At 37.3% G+C, this 22,074-nt stretch overlaps 1 protein-coding gene across 5 annotated transcripts in view; it reads left to right on the plus strand.

Annotated features, from left to right (window-relative positions):
- sh3tc2 (SH3 domain and tetratricopeptide repeats 2) overlaps window positions 1-21,188 on the plus strand; it is a 44,983-nt gene extending 23,795 nt beyond the window's left edge. For 3 of the 5 annotated variants that reach the window (XM_049483877.1, XM_049483879.1, XM_049483875.1), the window contains 11 exons: window positions 177-250; window positions 668-863; window positions 2,951-3,084; window positions 4,399-4,449; window positions 5,132-6,850; window positions 7,914-8,091; window positions 8,906-9,056; window positions 9,750-9,872; window positions 11,001-11,151; window positions 13,172-13,368; window positions 17,401-21,188. In XM_049483877.1, coding sequence (XP_049339834.1) covers window positions 177-250; window positions 668-863; window positions 2,951-3,084; window positions 4,399-4,449; window positions 5,132-6,850; window positions 7,914-8,091; window positions 8,906-9,056; window positions 9,750-9,872; window positions 11,001-11,151; window positions 13,172-13,368; window positions 17,401-17,907 — 3,481 coding nt within the window. In that variant the 3' untranslated portion in view covers window positions 17,908-21,188. The remainder of the gene's footprint in view (window positions 1-176; window positions 251-667; window positions 864-2,950; window positions 3,085-4,398; window positions 4,450-5,131; window positions 6,851-7,913; window positions 8,092-8,905; window positions 9,057-9,749; window positions 9,873-11,000; window positions 11,152-13,171; window positions 13,369-17,400) is intronic. The other 2 variants (XM_049483878.1, XM_049483876.1) reach the window with 2 other exon arrangements.
- The last annotated feature ends 886 nt before the right edge of the window (window positions 21,189-22,074 follow it).

Here is a 22,074-nt window from a genome sequence, read left to right on the forward strand (position 1 = left end):
AGAAATCTAATAAGGGGAAAAATACTTTTTCACGCCACTGTAATGAAATGGAAGTTATATAATACTATCACATAAACAGTATAAGTCTTGTGGATTTTGATCAAATCAAATGTAATTAAAACGACTACAAAAACAAAACGATTAACTAATTTACCCGTTTCTTTGTATTTTAAAAGGTGGTTTCTCAGAAAGTACCCAGGAAATGCAGGAGGAGCGATATCCACAAAAGGTCTATTCAACCAGCCTATGGGTGAGGATCTTCCCAATCACATGAATACAAGACAGTGCAAATATATATATATATATATATATATATATATATATATATATATATATATATATATATAATTTTTTTTTTATATATATTTTAAATATTTAAATCAGCATATAAAGCTTAAAGCTAGAATTCAGCACAACACCTAAAAAGCAAAGCAACTCGCTAAACTAATATATTAATATAAGAGTTTGGATTAGAGTTGGGTGTAGGGTTAGTTTCAATAGAGATTAATTTACTTTTACTTAGGAGTTGCAGTTGTGTTTAATATGTATACTGTTGAATTTTAGTTAAGCATCTATGGGGCATCAATAATAGACCATCCAAATAAAGTGATACTGAAATATATCACCACAAAGAAAACCTAAATATTTAATATTTCTCTCTCTACAGTAACGGGCACCTGTGTGGCAGTGGTGGATCATTTCCCAATGGTTAAAGACGAGCTACACTTCAGTCAGGGAGATCTGATAGAGGTGGAGGGCTTTCTCATCAGCTCCCTGAACATCTTCATAGGAAGACACCATTCCAGTGGACACAGAGGATTTGTCCATAAGGCCCACGTGAAACCAGAGAGCGTAAAACCACTGTAAGAATAAACATAAAAAAAATGTTTTTTTCTGGCATAAGCCCTGTTCAGATGGGACTAATTTTACCTGGGGAGGTGGATTAATGTAAGTTTTGCTACAGGATGCTCACCAACCAATCAGCTCACAGTAAAAGTAATGCTAGCGTCTTTACTGCCTAAAACCTGTTTGCTGTAAAAATGGGAATAAACAGGTACACTTCCGTTGCTTGTTTAGTAAAATACATTATTCTACATTCTAAAATTCCCTAAAATGTTCCCCACCCAAAGAGAGCAAGGCCAATTGTACTCTCTCAGGGCTCTGGCAGCTGATGGCAAGCTGCATGACTGGGATTCGAACCAATGATCTCCTGATCATAGTGGCAGCACTTTAGACTGCTGGACCACTCGGCATCCAAAGGTTTTTTCACTGATTAATGGAAATGATTTATGACTGAAAAACAGGTAAAAATGAGTAGTGTGAGTAGTGTGACAAAATCTTTTTTTCTTCAGTATTTGTTAAATACTTAAATACTTACTTACCCACGCATCCATTTGCTCGGGATTTTATATATATATATATAACCTGAGGCTATTTCTGTGGCTCATTTTAAAAAGCCATTTCATTAAAATGACTGAAATGGCTTATTAAAAAAGGGACTAAAATCAGTGGCTAATCCTATAATTATGATGTTAATACCACAGTAGCAGGGCTAAGCGGATTGGAAATGCTAATAGTTTAGCAGCGATATTGGCAGCAATGCTGTTTGTGATGATAACACTTGCGATATTGACACAACTGCGATGCTAATGATAAAAATGTCTTAAAATCATAAGCGAAGTGTCAGTAATTTACCAGTACAATGGACCTTTCTGTATAAATAACTGACATGGCACTTTGAGACAGTTGGATGGAGCTTTAATCACCTCCTCAGCTAAATCTAAGACCATCTGAATATGTACCCTATTTTAATTTAATATACTAAAAGGCGCACTTAATCCTTTAATTTTCCCAAAAATCGTTAGTGCACCTTATAATCTGGTGATCCTTATGTATGAATTTTACCAGTCAGGTATATAGGAACAGTTTTTAGCCGCTCTGCTGAAGTACACAGTTATACAGTAGTTTCAGTGTAGTTCTCGAGCAGTATTAGCATTACCTGCTAACCGTGTCAAGCGCTAGCTTTTTGACTGTCCAGAGATGAGTATTATTGGCCTGTATCATGCTGCTAACCCCATTAGAATTAGCATTAGAATTAGCCACCAACCGTGCTAAGCGCTTGCTCCTTTGGCATTCAGAAATTAGTATTATCGGCATGTAGCCTGCTGTTAACTCTGGCTAGCGCTGCTGGAGCAGCATTACCCACTAACTAAGTGCTAAGTGCTCTTTTTTATTTTGTTCAGAGATAAGTATATTGGACTGTAGTCTGCGTGTTTACCATGTTAAAACAAGCTACTTTGGATGAAACACTAGCTAATATCACCCTGGTTCCCCTGTGTAGCCTTGTCGGGTGGCATTAGCTGCTAATGCTAATGCTAATGCTCCTGCTTTTTATTGGAAATCTGGAACTCGAAGCTTACTGTTAATAACCAGAAGTGCTTTACTCACTCAAATAAACAGTTTTCAGCCCTCATTAGACTTCTAACTCGTCTGAAATAGTTTTAATTTTAAGAATTACAGGTTTTGTTTACTTAATTTAGCTTGGCTTTACTGCTGAATTAGAAGGAAAACGTGGCGAAATCCCTGTTCCTACTACAAGTACTAGTGTCGGCTAAAATGTGCCTTATAATCCGGTGGCCCTTACGTATGAAAATGGACCAGAAAATAGACATTCACTGATAGTGTGCTTTATAATGCAAAAAATACATTATTCAAGTTATATTCACTTCCTTTCTATTGCAGAACATTTAACTTCAGCAGACCTTCCCATATAAACACTAGTATTCAGCATGTATGTTATTTATCACTTCACTTCAGCTGAATGTGTCTCTGTGTTTGCTGGCTGTTGGGAACGGGTTGAGGGGAGCGCAGTTATGTGATGATGTTGTGTTGAAGAGGTCAGAATGGAAGTCATGTGGTTGATAATACCTCCTTTGTTGGTCCCTCACAGCAGCAGACAATTGGTCTTTCTGAGTGAGGAGGAGAGGGTGGCTCTGTCGCAGTTTAACCCCTGCCATGACCAGAACCACAGAGACCTGCTGGACAAGCTCTTCTCCACCGACATCAGCACTGTGTACAGATTAGGTGAGAAACAGACACTTACTGTCTGTGAAATCAGGGTAATTTGTGCCTCATTCATGAATCCTACTTAACAAGAAAGATGAGGAAAGTGTAGTCGTGATGCAGCCACTGGGAAACACCTTCTCGTTCAATGCTTTTATTGTTTTCCTACATTATAAATGAATAGTAAAGTGATCCAGACTATAATCAATCAATCAATTAACCTTTATTTAAACTCGGATGTACATTGAGGGCAGCCCTCATTTTCAATGTAGCCGAGCATTTACAGAAACAGGGATTGACAGAACAGAGAAAATAAAAGCTTTTTTTACAAATTTTACAAAAAATTAATTATTGTATAAAAATAGATAATAATAAAAAAAAAATAATAATAAAATAAAATTAATGATTATAATTAAGTATGGTTGAATTGACAAAAAATTAAAATCAAAAGAAAGTAAGACTAATACAACAGAAATGGGTTACAATTAGCTAAAACTAACTCAAATAAATAAATTAACTAACAAAAATAAAAGCAATAATAATAATAAAAATAGTAATAACAATAAAAGAAAATCAAAATAAGATAAAAAGCAAAAATACAAAACTATTAAAAATAATAAAAATAATAATATAATAATAATAATAATAATAATAATAATAATAATAATAATAATTAAAATGAAAATAAAAGAAAAAAAAGGAAATAATAAAACTAAATGAAGAACTAAAATAAAAGTTAAGAATAAATAAGATACACATAAAGGAACCCATAAAGAATCATATAGAAAATGAAAAGTGTTAAACAAACCAAAATACTATAAATAATAACTAAATAATATTTAGTTGCTCTTATCTGGGGAGCTGTTTTTAACTTGTGGTTTCTGAGGCTGGTAACTCTAATAAACTTATCCTGAACTTTGAGTGGTCCTGATGAGAGCCAGTTTCATCATTTCAGTTTTTGATGGTTCTTAAATTAATTTTTTTAAAATCATTTCTTAAAGCATTTTTTCTTTATGGTAGCACTGTAAAAAACTGTAATAAGCTGTACTTAGATAAAGTATTTTTATATAATACTTTTTCATTATTTCCAATTAAATTGCAGTCACGACATATGATATTTGCATGTCTTTGGGATATTAATCACACCTAATATATGATCAATAACAGAAATTTAGTTACTTTAGTACTTATGTTCAAATATTTTGAGACTACGAACACTTTTACAAACCAAGTTACCTCGTGTTTTAATAATGAGGCTCAATATTATGGTGGGAAATTATTCACTACTTTACTTAAAGAAACATATAAAATGCATGCTTTTTTATACGTTGACAGATAGACTGGAAGACTCGGATTTCACGTACATCAGAAACAGATCCAAGCAAGGTAATCTCTTATAGTTTCTTCTTAAACTTAAAATATTTCCGTCTGTATATTACATTTAATACATATACAGGGTTTGGACAATGAAACTGAAACACCTGTCATTTTAGTGTGGGAAGTTTCATGGCTAAATTGGAGCAGCCTGGTGGCCAATCTTCATTAATTGCACATTGTGAAGTTAATGTGTGAATGTGTGAGTGTGACGGTTCAATTAGCAGGGTAAGAGCACAGTTTTGCTCAAAATATTACAATGCACACAATATTATGGGTGACATACCAGAGTTCAAAAGAGGACAAATTGTTGGTGCACGTCTTGCTGGAGCATCTGTGACCAAGACAGCAAGTCTTTGTGATGCATCAAGAGCCACGGTATCCAGGGTAATGTCAGCATACCACCAAGAAGGACCAACCACATCCAACAGGATTAACTGTGGACACTGTAAGAGGAAGCTGTCTGAAAGGGATGTTCGGGTGCTAACCCAGATTGTATCCAAAAAACATAAAACCACGGCTGATCAAATCACGCAGAATTCAATGTGCAGCTCAACTCTCCTGTTTCCACCAGAACTGTCAGTCACCACAATAAATTATTGTGCTCTAAAACCAGGTGTTTCAGTTTCATTGTCCAACCACTGTAGATGTTCGATGTTTGATGTCTCAAAAACAACTTTTTTTCATTTCCCAGAACAAAAAAACCCAGTGGACGCCAGAAAGAGCACCATTTCTGAGAAGAGCGAAACCCCACCCTACCACTCCTCGCCACGTCCTTCCTTCTACTCTTCCCAAACTCACCTCGGCAGGGAGCAGGAGGCGTTCTCCTTCAGTTTGGACGACACCTTCCGAGAGATGGACGAATTTGAGGAGGATCCGCCAAACTACATGGACGACAGCGTCTGGGAAACGGAAGATGCGGAGTTTGTTGACCCCTTGTTGACTCTCTTGAACCTGGAGAACTTCCAGGACACTTTCCAGTCACTTTACGACCTCTCCTACTCCTTCCTGGACACGGTCTTTGGTGGTCTTCCGGAGGACGAGGTGCTGCTGCATCTGGAGAGTTTGCGGGAGGGGGCCAAGAAAGGCAGGATGCTGTGGGCTCACCGGAGAGCATGCTTCCTTCTGGGCAGGCTTTGCGCCAAGAAGCTCAAGTACTCGCAGGCTCGAGTATATTTTGAGGAGGCCTTGAAGGTTACTGTAGAGGGTTTTGACGATACACCTCTGCTGATCGCTTTGTACACTAACCTTACTGCCGTTTACCTGAAGCAAAAGATGGCGGATAAACTTCCGTATATACTGGAGAAAGCCAGTGCTCTTATTTTGTGCCTTCCTTGCCATGAATTCTGCTCTCTGGATGAATTTGAGTTGCTCAAGCCCATTTTACGCAAATCCGTAGTTGATAACGATAAGCACCTTGAGGCACGGACTTGCTACCTCATCCTTTGCCTCTTCCTGCAGTTGAGGAAGTTCGAGGAGGCCTTACCTTTTGTCGAGAGACTCCAATTCCTGACTATCACTCTTTCTGCTGAGGAAGAGAGGCCAATTGGACCAATAGACTTCAACTGGATGCTCTGCAGACTCTACAACAAGAAGTATCTTCCCTTTCTTGCTCTAGCCTCTCTAAGTCTGGACTCAGGTCAAGACCACTCTCTGGAAGACGCCTTCCAAAAGATTGATCTCTTCATCAAAAACTCATTCAGGTTGAATCCTCGATGGAGGGACGGCACCACTCTGCTTCCAGCCCAAGTCGTGGTCTACTTACAACAGGCGTTATCCATCGCCAACCAAGGAGAGGACCTGAAGACGCAAAGAGACTTGTGCCTCTGTCTTGCCAGTGTGTACCAACAGTATGGATCCTTGGAAAAAGCAGTACCCTTCGCTCGGCAGGCTGTGCAAACTGGGCGAAACATTAACGAAGAGGAGGGCTTCGAGGCGTCGGTGCTTTTGGCTTGGCTCCTGGTCCTTACAGGAGATCCAGAAGCTGCCCAATCTACTCTACAACCTCTCCTCAAATCCCTAAACGAAACAGACAGCCCAAACCAGCGTGGTGTCGTCCATAACCTACTCGCACTTTGCCTTCGCAAGCAGGACAGCATTACAGAAGCAGCAAAGAACTTTCATTGTGCTCTGAAGATTTCGCAAGAGAATGGGAACAAGCGTAACGAAGCACTTGCCCTGGCTAACCTGGGCTGTTTGGGACTGTCGATAGGAGCTCCGATTCTTGCTAAGAGTTTCTTGGTCAGATCCTTAGACATCTTCCAGGGTCTCTCTGAGAGCCCGTCAGATGAGGAGCATGTTCAGGCTCTGCTGTGGTTGGGCAGGAGCTACAAGGACAGGGGAGGAAGTCAGGAGGTCAGGCTATGCTACGAGATGGGGCTACTGATTGCAATCGGCGCCAAGAACCTTCACAGTGAGTGAAAATGGCTTTGCTTTTGAGGAAGTTTGGGTTACTTGGGATGATCCACTGATTTACAGCACCTTTTACAAATACAACTGTGGAAAAATAAAGAGAGCACGTCAGTTTCTGAATTAGATTGTCTGATTTTGCTATTTATAGGTATATATAGGTGTTTAATTCTATGAACTACAAACAGCATTATAGGTGTTTAATTCTATGAACTACAAACAGCATTTCTCCCAAATTCTTGGCATGTTCTCCTCCACCAGTCTTACACACTGCTTTTGGATAACTTTATGCCTTTACTCCTGGTGCAAATATTCAAGTAGTTCAGCTTGGTTTGATGGCTTGTGATCATCCATCTTCCTCTTGATTATATTCCAGAGGTTTTCAATTTGGTAAAATCTATGAAACTCATCATTTTTAAGTGGTCTTTTATTTTTTTCAGAGCTGTATATACACAAATATAGGCAATCAATAAATATTATACAATAAATACTAATTTACAAGCTTTAAAGCTCGCAAGACTATTATCACAAAAATCATGACCATATTATTGTGTATGATACAAAATGACACACTCCTGAACCACACATTTAGTGGAAAAACTGTAATATTCATATTTCTATCCATGTAAGAACCTCACCTTGGGAGTAATAAAATCTATGCAAAAATTATGCATACACAAAGACAGTACAAAATCAGTTTCAGAGCCAAAATTAGTAGTTTTGTATCTTTCTTGTAAATGGTTATGAATTACACAGCTTTTACTTCTCCTAATGCAAAGTTCTTCATTATGGCTTTTATGGGGTGTAGTTCACTATAGGACTCTATGATGAGACCTAAGCTTTTGTTCTTAATGGCTTTATTTTTTTGGAATGTTAAACAGCTGATCACATGATCTTTAGCTTGTCTGGAATGAAAACCTGCAGCCAGACCAGCTTAATTTGACCAGGTTTAACCCCCTGCCCTACAGCCTTTGCACTAATTATGACCTCTCAGTTTTGCTTTACCTTTGCTTTACCCTTCAGCTTTCCTTCATATTTGCTGTTTTTCACTGATATTTCTGTTACAGGTCAGATGGTGGTGGCGAAGGTGCTGAGCCGTCTGTACGCTGATCTGCTGCTGTACGGACAGTGCATCATTTACTACGAGCACTGCGTGGGTCTGTCCAGAGAGATGAAGGATAAACGACTGGAGGGAGAATACCTGGAGATCCTCAGCAACCTCTACCTCTCACTCAATACTGAGAAGTAAGATATCCTGCCTTTTATTGTTTTAATTCTGGTAGAAATCATCAGCTTTATGAGGTAGATTCACCTGGAATTCAGGCTTTCAGTTAACAGCTGTGCTGAACTCCTCAAGAGTTAATTACTTGAACGTCTTGTTTCTTAATTGTGTTTGAGAGCATCAGTTAAAGTAAAGTAGTGAAGAGGTAGAGTTACAGGTATACTATGAAATTATTGACAAGTGCGGTCACTGCAAAGACCATCAAAAACATTATGATGGTGAAACTGGCACTCATCAGGACTGCCACAGGAAAGGAAGAGCAAGAGTTACCTCTGTTGTACAGGATAAGTTAATCAGAGTTACCAGCTTCAGAAAGTTGACAGCTCACCAGATAAGATTTAGGTTTCCTACATGGTTCCTTATGTGTCGCTTCATAGTCTGGATAACGTTAGTATTCATTTCTAAATTCCAGATAAAAATATTGTAATTTAGAGCATTTTTTTTGGCAGAAAATGGGAAATGACTAAAACAACCACAAAAGAATGCCGAGCTTTCAGACCTCAAATAATGCAAAAACAAAAAGTTTTAAGAGTTTAGAAATCAATATCTCAGTTTTCATGCATCTTGGAATCATGTTCTCCTCCACCAGTCTTACACACTGCTTTTGGATAACTTTATGCCATCACTCCTGCTGCAAAAATTCAAGCAGTTCAGTTTGGTCTGATGGTTTGTGATCATCCATCTTCCTCTTGATTATGTTCCAGAGGTTTTCAATTTGGTAAAATCAAAGAAAATCATATATAATCTGGCAAACAATTGAATCTACCATCATTTCAGGTCCTCGAGGAAGTCTCTGGACTACACTAAGCAAAGCTTGAGGATTTCCATAGACCTGGGGAAGAGACAGGAGGAGTCGGAGACGTGGCTGCAAGTGGGACGTATCTACTACCTGATCCATGAAGATGAGCTGGCTGACATGTATCTCCAGGTGAGAAAAAAGCGGTTGAGAGGTATATATATATATATATATAGGCATAGAAACAGGCGAAAACAATCTATAATCAGGTGACTGAGAGCGAGCGAGTGTCATGTGATCTTGATCAGGAGTCATGTGGGTGTCAGAATTATGTCCTGATCAGCTTGGATGTCAATCACTTAAAAAAAAAAAACTTTAAATTGCATTTAACAATATTCTGTGATTTAATTGCGATTAAAATTATTATATACTTTTTTTTTCTTTTTACATTATTATAATATTTTAGGGTACTTTTTATGCTTTTATCACATATATTTACACATTAATGTTAACAGAACTAAATTTCTCATGTTATTTCTGCTGGAGGCAGGGCCTTTTTTTACGGCTAAAGGTTTTGCTTGTGCTGCACCCACAAGTTTCACCTTTATTCATTAGCTTGTTATTGTAGCATGCTCAGCTAACCCCTGCGGACAGTGTATGGTGTGGTTCACACCTGTACATTATACAGTAAGTTCAGTACAGTACAGTGCATCCAGGACACTTGCTGTATTAATACCAGGTGTGAGCAGGGCTGTAGAGGTATCTGATCTAATAACAGATTTCTAATGATAATCTTTAATTATATTTATTTTAAACAGAGTAAATTAATGATGTACATCTTCTATCAGCTACTTTTATAACCACACTGTGAACAATTCTCTGCAGGCAGCGGTGAAGACGGCCCTGAGGATGAATGATCCACGCTTTGCCATGAGTATTTATGAAGAGGCTGGGGACGTCTTCTTCAAAGGACACAGAAACCGCCTGGCTGCCCTGCCATTCTTTAGAGTATGTCATCTTTACATCTCTGTAAAACATATTTAAAGGGGACATACAACTCTAAAATCCACAGAAAAATTATGAGTTTCTTTGATTTTATCTAATTGAAAACCTCTGGAATATAATCAAGAGGAAGATGGATGATCACAAACCATCAAACCACCAAACTGAACTGCTTGAATTTTTGCACCAGGAGTAAATCAGCATAAAGTTATCCAAAAGCAGTGTGTAAGACTGGTGGAGGAGAACATGCTAGTTGCATGAAAACTGTGATTAAAAACCAGAGTTATTCCACCAAATATTGATTATTTCTGAACTCTTAAAACTTTATGAATATGAACTTGTTTTCTTTGCATTATTTGAGGCCTGAAAGCTCTGCATAACTTTTTTGTTATTTTAGCCATTTCCCATTTCCTGCAAGTAAATTCTCTAAATGACAATATTTGTATTTGGAATTTGGGAGAAATAAGACTCAAACATATACCTATATATAACAAAATCAGAGAAACTTTTTTTCTAGAGCTGTATTATAAATTGTAGTACACAAGTTAGAATAGGTCTTTATTCTGTACAAAACATGTTCATGGAGTCATTTGCACACAATCTCTCTCACATAAAGAGTATCAGTCCCTTTTAGAATGAGCAATTTAAGGGCTCTGTCACTTTTATGCAAATAAGCTGTTGCTGGCCACGGCATCAATATGCTGAGTATTTACCACACATAGTGTTAGCTTGTGCTAGTTGGCAAAATACAGAAAAAAACTCATTATATGAAATTTCTTACATCTCCCTCATCTGCAGACTTGACACAGACAGTAGGTACAGATCCCCTCCTCAGACAAGGTCTGCTGACTAATCCTACTGTGTACTATCTTGGGTTCTCAACCGAAATGACCAAAATGGTATTTCTTTAACTGATATATCGGTGGGGACTCTGGTGGGGGTTGATGAGTTGGAAAGTTTATAGGGTGTTGGAGAGTTTAAAGGGGTAGTCGAGACACAAAAAGTAAGTTATGCATAATATGCCCCCTTTAAAATGCCGCTACATCAGTACATTTTGATTTGGGTAACCTGAAAAATTGAAGTGTGTAACTGGTTATAATGTATATGAAGTATATAAATGTGCTTTGTGTGCAGGATGGAAGTCTGCCGTTTGCGAGGAGTATTAGGGATGTGCAGTCTGAGTTCAGGCTGTTGAGTAAACTCTCGGAGCTGCTGCTGAATGAAGGACAGTATGAAGAGGCTCTGCAGTATTCTACACTTGCGGTGCAGATCAGCGCCACCACTGGTAAGACTGCTTATTACCAAATCTGGTGTGAAATGGACTTGGGTTGTAGTGAAACATCATAACGAGTAAAATACAGCACTTTTAGCCGATGCTCCCAACAGGCTTACAATGCTAGTGATAGGGGCATAGAGTTACCCTTCATAGAAATTCATACTTTTACACCATTAACAAGCTCAAGTTCTGAGGACCCGACATTTAAAATACTTTGAAAGTGCACAGGGAGTTCAGGTAGTTCTCCGGGTGCCGCCATCAAGAAATGAAAAGTCTCATTCTATCGTTTTTTCATTCATTTTAAAATGTCTTGTGGTCTCTAGTATGAATGAATGCCATATGAAGAAATTGCTCTGGGGATCCAGTATAACGCTGCTTTAGTCCGGTGGAGGAGTAGCGGGGAAAGGAAACGACAGGGTTTCGGCTCTTGCTCATTAATATTTATACTTGCAAACACATTGCCTCTGATTGGCTAACAGCTCTGCAATGCAGCAGGACAGACAACAGTTAGAAACGTTTTAAAATAAAGAAATTTTTACACTAATAACAGTCTCTACAGTGTCATATGTTTCTTTACAACATGTGTAATAATGCCCTGCTAAGTGCAGTTCAGCCTATACTGACCTAGTCTTAGAGTCTCTGTAAAACACTAAATCCACCGGAGATCCTATTCAAACCTATATTTTATAGTTATACACAGAAGTGGGTGGTCCAGGTCCAGAAAGTAAAAATCCACTTCCTGGTTTTGTTGGCTGAGCCACAGCAGAGCCACCCAGGCAGTTGGAACAAAACCCTGGGGTGGATTTTTACTTTTTACTATTGTAAACAGAACTGTTCTAAACATAAACCTACCTATCTCAATTGTACTTCTCTGGTGGTGTTTCATGGACACATTCTAAACGCACATATAACACAGGAATGAACTGCATGCTGTTCCTAGCGCTGTTAGCTCCTCCTATCTGTCGAGACGGTGTCGCTGCCCGGCGTCAGCTCTGCCTGTGGGCGGTCCCGTGCCGAGGTGGGCGGGACCATGGATACTAATTCACGGGTTGACATAGACACGCTGCTTTTCCTGATCGACTCTTTCCTCTCGAAAGAGGATTTTAGCGAAAGGAGACCTTTAATAAGTCATGATAAATAATTGATAATTGTTATGAATTGGGTCAATGTGCATCAATCTGGCCCAAATATCCTATTCTACTGATTTTTTTTTCTGTGGACACACACAAACTGTGTTAAACTCTGAAATTTTTTGACTGTTTTATTAATGCGGGCATCTCAAAATATAAATAATTAAATTAATTTAGTAATTATAATGGATATACTTTGACATCTGCATGTTGCCAATGAAGTACTTTACTGCCCCCTGCTGGTGATATAATGTAATGTAATAACTGTGGGCTGACAGATGAACAAAGCAAATAAATACAGTACCCGTCAAATGTTCTGAAACCCCTCTTATTATTATTATTCAGCGTGTTTTCTTTATTTTATGATTTTTTTTTTTGCAATGTAAATTTTATATTGAAGACTTTCTATTTTAAAGCTATACAGAAACACATGCTGATTTGTAGAGTGTCAAACAAACCAGTATATGTTTTATTCAAACTTTAGATTCTTCTAAATAAGTAGCACATTAATCTTTGAGGACAGATCTGCAGACTCTTGGTGAGATTTTAATCTCAGTGTCTTCATGAGGGAGAGTCCCCTGGAATAGTTTTCTCAGCATCTTGAAAGAAGGAGTTCCTGGAGGTGTTGAAAAATAGCTGCTGCTTTTCCTTCACGCTGTGAAGCTCCAGCTCCTCCCAGTTAAATCACCTCAAATCACCATCTCAGTTCATCAGGTTTAGATCAGGGGATTAATGTGAAGGACTAACACTTTTTTACTGTTTACTACAGAATTCCATAAGTGCCCCTTAATCGTTTCTTATGTCTTTAATATTAATCTACAATGTAGAAAATAAATTAAACATTAAAAACTAAAAATCACCTAATCTTCATACGCATCTGTTCTGTCCCATCACTTTAGGCGTGCGTCTGAATGAGAGGGTGGCGTATCACCGGCTGGCGTCGGTGTACTACAGTATGGATCAGTATGAGATGGCGGAGAACTACTATCTGAAGGCTCTGTCTCTGTCCCCCGCTGTACTAGAGCACCCTGCAGACGCCCAGTACTACACTAAAATCTACTGCAGACTCGCTGATATAACACTCCACAAACTGAAGGTGAGACACAGTCAGTGTAATTAAAACACTGATCATTTATCAACCATTATTTGATAGTAAATATATCATATTTAGTATATATTGCATTATATGTTTACAGAGGTGGAAAGTAATGAAATTACGTTTACTCAAGTTACTGTAATTGAGTAGATTTTATGAGTAATTTGTCATTTTTAAAGTAGTTTTTAAAATAGGTAATTTTACTTTTACTCAAGTACATTTTGACACAAGTAATTCTTTTTCGCTACATTGAAAAACTTCCCATTACTTAGTAAAAAATACATTGCTGGGAAATTGCAAGTTAAAATATAACAATGACCTGTAAAACTGAAAAATACAGTTTATAGTCACATATATGACCATAACTTTTTAACAGTAAAGAAAAAAAATGGATCATAGAAACCTATAAAACTTGTTCTTAAAACATTATGGGGTGGTCTGAACAAATACTGCCTGAAAGATCCAAATTATTATGTTAAATACTTGTTCATTAAAAACAATTTAATTTATGATTTGTTGTACTTTTTTTTACATCATAATAATCATAATAATTAAAAGTAACTATGTAACTTTTACTCAAAGTAAATTTTAAATTGAGAACTCTTTTACTTGTACTCGAGTAGATTTTTAGATGGGTACTTTTACTTTTACTTGAGTAGAATTTTAGCAAAGTAAAGGTACTTTTACTTAATTACAATTTTTCTGTACTTTTTCCACCTCTGTATGTTCATTACCATATTTTCATTTTTTTACTGACTGTTTTGTGCAAAATAAATTAACAAACATAAATGTGAGAGCATATGTCATATTAGGACCCTATGATTTATGCTATGAAATACACCCTATAATAAAATAGTACCAAAAGGAGGGGAAAAACAAAATATGAGGAATTGACAGATTTCATACGGACACATTAGCATCGGAGCCATTAAATCTTCATATTTAATAATTACTCGTTTAGATCCTCTAACTTTTAAACATAAAATATTAGTTTACCTAGCGCTGTTTCTGTTGCGTCAAAAAAGAATCCATTCCACTTGATCAGTAGGAGAATACTCCTGAAGGTCCACTCCAGGTTTTCCGGTTTGCGCACAGCTACAACACAGCATGCCAGTCAAGTGAATGGTCATTGTATATCACAGTGCATACACAGTAAAGTGTAGTAAGTGCAGGTTCTAGAAACTGGAGGTCACGTCAGCCCCATTGCCATCTCACAATGTTCAGCCTTTGCTATAACCTTTTTCTTTTTTTTTATTTGCCTAGGCCAGGGATGGGCAACTTCCATGATGGAGAGGGCCACATTTTTTTCAGCATGACCATTGGAGGGCCACATGACCTCGCACTTCAAATAATTGAATATGAAAAACGCTACAAATGATTTTCAATAAGAACAAATTTTATATGAATTTATATCTGTATGTTTACAGCACCAACATTTATCAACAACTATTTTCTGCATATTAATGCATTTTAATACGGCAAAAGACAAACCGTTTGCTTAAAAAAAGTGCAAAAAGGAAGTCCTTCATATCAAAGAACAAAAAGTTTGCTTAAAAAACTGATTGCAAATACAGTAGTTCCTCTGTGTAAAATAAGTTCATTATAACAAGTCCTTCATAAGCAACAAGGAAAAAACATTTGCTTATAAAAGTGCAAAAGGCATTTGAACTCATTTATAACAAAGAACAAAAAAGATTTAAAAACTGATTGCAAATAGCTCATTCAATAATAGCAGAAAACTAGACCATAGAGGCCCAACATTTATTGAAGCTAATGAGAGAGCTGTGGTTTGGCCTGCTGGCTCACAATGGACTGGATGTCAATGTCAATTTTCATGGTTGTTTGGCAGCGCCCTCTAGCGGTCAAAAGTAGAATTACGTTTTTTTTGTTGTTGTTGTTGTTTTTTTAATTATGAAATTATTTTTGATCTATTCGCGGGCCGCACTGAGTGATGACGAGGGCCGTGTGCGGCCCCCGGGCCGCCAGTTGCCCATCCCTGGCCTAGGCCATGTTAAATGAATGTTTAAAGTGTCAGTATTTATTATACTGTTTTTAAACTGAAATCAGAAGCATTTCTGAGTGGAAAAGTATATGGATATAATATTGTGTTTAATAATGGTACCAGTGTGCTGGAACCATCATCCCTGTTCATCACCCTCTAATAATATATTCATTCTAAAAAACTGGGGTGTTCAGGTCGTTTTTCAAAGGATTTCTTCTTCTGGCCACGTCACGCGTCTTTACAAACTGTACTTACGTCACACGTACAGCCTCTAAAAGAGGATCCAGCTCAGTTTTACTGCAATCACACTCTCGCCACTTATTGACTCTTTGACTCGTTTTCTCAGCTATAACTGTACACTCTCGCCACTTATTGACTCTTTGACTCGTTTTCTCAGCTATAACTGTACACTCTCGCCCCTTATTGACTCTTTGACTCGTTTTCTCAGCTATAACTGTACACTCTCGCCACTTATTGATGCTTTGACTCGTTTTCTCAGCTGTAACTGTACACTTTCACCGCTTATTGACTCTTTGACTCGTTTTCTCAGCTATAACTGTACACTCTCGCCCCTTATTGACTCTTTGACTTGTTTTCTCAGCTATAACTGTACACTCTCGCCACTTATTGATTCTTTGACTCGTTTTCTCAGCTATAACTGTACACTCACGTCGCTTATTGACGCTTTGACTCGTTTTCTCAGCTATAACTGTACACCCTCACCGCTTATTGACTCTTTGGCTCGTTTTCTCAGCTATAACTGTACACTCTCGCCGCTTATTGACTTTTTGATTCGTTTTCTCAGCTATAACTGTACACTCTCGCCACTTATTGACTTTTTGATTCGTTTTCTCAGCTATAACTGTACACTCTCATCACTTATTGACTCTTTGGCTCGTTTTCTCAGCTGTACACTATAACTGTACACACTCACCGCTTATTGACTCTTTGGCTCGTTTTCTCAGCTATAACTGTACACTCTCGCCGCTTATTGACTTTTTGATTCGTTTTCTCAGCTATAACTGTACACTCTCATCACTTATTGACTCTTTGGCTCGTTTTCTCAGCTGTACACTATAACTGTACACTCGCCACTTATTGACTCTTTGACTCGTTTTCTCAGCTATAACTGTACACTCTCACCGCTTATTGACTTTTTGACTTGTTTTCTCAGCTATAACTGTACACTCTCGCCACTTATTGATGCATTGACTCGTTTTCTCAGCTATAACTGTACACCCTCACCACTTATTGACTCTTTGGCTCGTTTTCTCAGCTATAACTGTACACTCACGCTGCTTATTGACGCTTTGACTCGTTTTCTCAGCTATAACTGTACACCCTCACCGCTTATTGACTCTTTGGCTCGTTTTCTCTGCTATAACTGTACACTCTTGCCGCTTATTGACTTTTTGATTCGTTTTCTCAGCTATAACTGTACACTCTCATCGCTTATTGACTCTTTGGCTCGTTTTCTCAGCTATAACTGTACACTCACGCTGCTTATTGACGCTTTGACTCGTTTTCTCAGCTATAACTGTACACTCTCGCCACTTATTGACTCTTTGACTCGTTTTCTCAGCTATAACTGTACACTCTCGCCACTTATTGATTCTTTGGCTCGTTTTCTCAGCTATAACTGTACACTCTCGCCGCTTATCGATGCCCAGCGCATTGATACCCAACGTTGTCTCCCTGTCACAAAGCATGCCAATAGTGGAAGGGTAATATCTCTTAAACATTTGTTACACTGAGCATTTGTAAGTTGTTTAATTTCTGTAAAGTGTGAAAAACATTAAAGTAAAAAAAAAATCTTCATATAATGTAAATGTTAACCTCTTAAACCAATTAAACAACCTGGTTGTTTGCCTTAGAACCCTGTGTCCAAAGCAAGAACCATTTAAAACTTGCTTTTCAGTGTTTTTTCAAGAAAATCTGCTCAATAAATAATAAAATAAATGTTTTATAGATATAGATACATAAATATAAACACTAATATAGACTGAATACTCACTTCGCTTGCTCCTCAGGATGCTTACGATGCGATGGGTTATTTCCACCTGGCCCTGGCAGCAGCTCTGGAGGGCCGAGGAGACCCTCAGACTCTGTACATCATCTACATGAAGCTGGTAGAGATCCACACCAACCACCTGCCCGATGCCGAGCTGAGCCGCGGGTACCTGCAGAGAGCGCAGGGTCTGAAGAGGGAGCTGGCCGGGTACACAGACCCTACTGATACAGAGACTGGAGATACGGACCGTGCCAGTCCAGAGGGCGCCGATGCCAAGTCTACCAGCTACTCTAATGCAGAGTCGGGCAGCTCGGACTCGGGCAGCGGGAGCAGCACCCTCGTCGGCTCTACCACCACAGATACCAGCCAGACAATCACCGCCCAGAGAGCGGCTGCTTCTGACGACATCATTCACCAAGAGGAAGCAGACGCCAGCCAATCAGAAGAGACTGATGCTGAAACGGTGGATGGCGGATACATTCAAACCAACCACACAGATGCTGGCGTAGTACGAACAGAGTTCTGAAACCTGAATAATAATCAATCAGAAACTATGAAACCAGGTTCAGATGGGATTAGATTCACCTGAGGAGAGAAAGAGTAAAGTAATTATATTCTGCAGGACATCATGAACACATAGAGTACAAGCCAAAGTCTTTTAAGTCACCCAAACTATGAAGAAAATCATATGGAATTATTTAGCAATCCAGAATATGTTTTATATTTTAGATTCTTCAAAGCAGCACCTCTTGCATAGATAAAGACAGTTTTACACATCTCTGCTGGATTTTCTGAGTCAGCTTTATGAGGTAGAGTCACCTGGAATTCAGGCTTTTAGTTAACAGCTGTGCTGAACTCATCAAGAGTTAATTACTTTAATTTCTTGTCTCTTAATTTTAGTTTGAGAGCATCAGTTAAAGTAAAGTAGTGAAGAGGTAGAGTTACAGGTATACAGTGATAATGTATTGTTTAATGTAGTGCAGTGTAGAAGAAATAAGTTTTCATCCATTTTTTTTCCAATTTTAGGTTTTTCATCTCTGCCCCTCACAATCGTAATTTCAGGAAAATTAAAAATAATAATGTTATGGACAAATCTGAAAAAATTGAGAGAAGATTCACCTTTTCATTTTTCTTGAATTTCTGTTTGCGAAAGGCTTAAATAATAAAAGAAATAGATAATAAAAAAAGTTATTGGATGAAAACAAATGTATTCTTCACTCTACTGAATGGGACAAAATAATGATTAAGATTTATACCCAATTTTCTATTTTCAAATTTAGCTTGATGCATTTAGAAAATTAAACAGCTATACGTTACACTGACCGTGAATAGCTCTATTTGAGTAATGTTCTAATCCAGATTATGAGAAGCAAGAACTACTCAACTTAGTAAAGACAAAAATACTTTAAGAAATGAAGATGAAAAGATACTTAAAAAAGTATCTTCAAGTTAAGTCAGAAAGACCATCAAAAACGTTATGATGGTGGAACTGGCACTTATCAGGACTGGTCCAGGAAAGGAAGAGCAAGAGTTCCCTCTGTTGCACAGGATAAGTTAATTAGAGTTTCCAGCCTCAGAAAGAGTATTTTGGTTTGTTTAACACTTTTTTTTTAAGTTACTACATGATTCCTTATGAGTTCCTTCATAGTCTGAATCACTTCATTATACATTTACTATACTATATTTACTATATTTAATACTGTATTTAATATTCAAACAACATAAGATTCTGTTTTACTTGCAATGCCTTGCTGGAGGAACATACACACATTTTAGCTGTGCTGAAGCTCAGTAAATATTATTGAGGGAGTCTGAAACCTGGCAAGTACCTGTTAAACAGTACAGTACAGGAGGAAATATAAGCATAACACTGCTATTCAGAGACTTATAGTGACTGTGAAAAAGTCTATATAAGCTGCAATGGCCTGCCTAAAGCTGCAGAAGAGTGCTTTATCCTCTCTTCTGTATTTAAGGTTTACCATAGACGAATATAACTAAGAAACTCTGTTAATAATTAATTTACTTTACTCTGCCTCCTCCTGTTAAACTAATCCCATCACAACAGGGCTATAAAGATGTCTCAGAACACCAGGCTTCCTCAAAGAGCACTTACTTCTCCATGACAATTAAAAAAATATGTACAGCTCTGGAAAAAAATAAGAGACCACTTCAGTTTCAGTTTCTGAATCAGTTTCTCTGATTTTGCTATTTATAGGTTTATGTTTGAGTAAAATGAACATTGTTGTTTTATTCTATAAACTACAGACAACATTTCTCCCAAATTCCAAATAAAAATATTGTCATTTAGAGCATTTATTTGCAGAAAATGAGAAATGGCTGAAATAACCAAAAAAAAAAAAAAAAAGATGCAGAGCTTTCAGACCTCAAATAATGCAAAGAAAAAACAAGGTCATATTAATAAAGTTTTAAGAATTCAGAAATTATCAATATTTGGTGGAAAAACCCTAATTTTTAATCACAGTTTTTATGCATCTTGGCATCATGTTCTCCTCCACCAGTCTTACACACTGCTTTTGGATAACTTTATGCTGCTTTACTCCTGGTGCAAAAATTCAAGCAGTTCAGCTTGAGGTTTGATGGCTTGTGATCATCCATCTTCCTCTTGATTATATTCCAGAGGTTTTTAATTTGGTAAAATCAAAGAAGCTCATCATTTTTAAGTGCTCTCTTATTTTTTTTCAGAGCTGTGTATATATTTATTTATATACACTATATTGACTATATTGCCAAAAGTAATCGCTCATCCATCCAAATCATTGAACTCAGGTGTTCCTGAATCTCTTCTATGTCCACAGGTGTATAATAATAAAAGCAGCAGCTAGGCATGCTGGGACTGCTTCTACAAACATTATAGTGAAATAATGTGTCTCAGGCCGTCAGGAGCTCAGTGAACTGTGAACTCCAGCACTGTGGTACCTTGATAAGATGCAGCACCTGTGCAACAACAAGTCCAGTCGTGAAATTTACTCACTACTACATATTCCACAGCCAACTGTCAGTGATATATAATTATAACACAGTGGAAGAGACTGGGAACGACAGAGACTCTGTGCTCTGTCAGTGTAAATCACAAAACACAGCAATGCAGGCGAGCGCAGGATACTTTTATAGGCAATATAGTGTATCTTATTTTTTTTTTGTATTTTTGTAGTATTGTTTAATAATAATGTTCAATTTGTTTTTCTCTGAACTAAAGAGGAAATGTTTTCTATTGTTTGAGTACTCTGATTTTTTCAGGGCAAAAACACTTGTAGCATAATATATAAAACTGTATGTAAATATGTTGTGTGATCCTTTATCTGTATTATAATTTTGACAATGAACTGATGATGCCGACTTTTCTTTTTTCTACTTTGTTTTTTCAATGGAAAATAAAAAAAACACACAGGACTTATTAAAAAGTCACTATGAATCAAACGTCCAGATCAAATTCTTGTGATTTTGTTTTATTTATGTGTCTTTTATGTTTACTTTTAGTGAAACACTTATATGGCATCTTTGTCTAATGAAAAACATGTATTTCCAAACAGGTACTGTAACGAAAGAGAGATAAAAGCCTACTAACTATTAATGGAAGTCAATGTAAAAAATAATAATTTATTTTAGGTCATTTTGTGATCAAGTATCTTTAATTTAAAGTAGCACTGTTAATATGGAGAACGTGCACAAATTCTGCAAATTGACATACCTCCATAAACCTACCCACCCACCTATATAACACACACCCATATGGCACGGAGAGCAAATGAAAAAAGATATGTATATACTTATAATAAATAGAAGAATAAAGTAGTAATATAATACAAAGTAAACAAATACTACTACTACTACTACTACTACTACTACTAATAATAATAATAATTATAAATCAAAAAATTTTCAGGTTGCAGCAAGGAGAGGAGGCAAAGGGCAGACGCAAATGTGAAGCATTTATTATAAAACAATAAAACAAAGAAAACAACTAATAAACAAAAACACCCTGGGTACACATACATAGAACACCATAAGCAATCTAAACTAACATTACAGTGTACAAGAACTGAAAAAGGAAAAGGGAAACACAGGGCTATAAATACACACACAAGCAGGAGAAGAAACAAGGAACACCTGGAGTAGGTAACGAGGGGGTGGAGCTACAAATTAGTCACAGGTGAAGGCACTAGATGGGGATGAGGGCAGTAAAAACATGGAGACAGAACAGGACAGACACAGAACAGGACAGGTTGTCAGTTAGACAGACAGACTGTTTTAGCAGTAAATTGTAGGTCATTTTAAACAATTTCTATTGGCCCACTGACATGGCGTAAGCCACTGTTTGTGTTTGAATTGAGTTGTAGTAAACTAAAAATGTATAAAAAAGAGAGAAAAAAATGATACACTGTATAAGCTTTTTTTTTTACACTGTGTCATGAATTGAGTAAACCCACTCAGTTGCTGCTCTCCTCCAAAAACCTTGTATCTCCAGTTGTTTGTTTTACTTGTTTCGTCTTTTTTGATGTAATGTGAATCCAGCAGTTGTTCTTTGCATTTTATGACAATTGGACAAATAGAAACACTCCAAAATTACATGAAAAAAAAAACATATATTTACACTGCCTTCCATTCAAAGTATAAAAGGTTTGAGATATATAAGGGTTTGAGGTTTCTTTTAAAATTTCCTATAAATGCCACA

Source organism: Astyanax mexicanus, chromosome 10 (genome assembly GCF_023375975.1).
Source record: "Astyanax mexicanus isolate ESR-SI-001 chromosome 10, AstMex3_surface, whole genome shotgun sequence".
Taxonomy (NCBI): Eukaryota; Metazoa; Chordata; class Actinopteri; order Characiformes; family Acestrorhamphidae; genus Astyanax; species Astyanax mexicanus.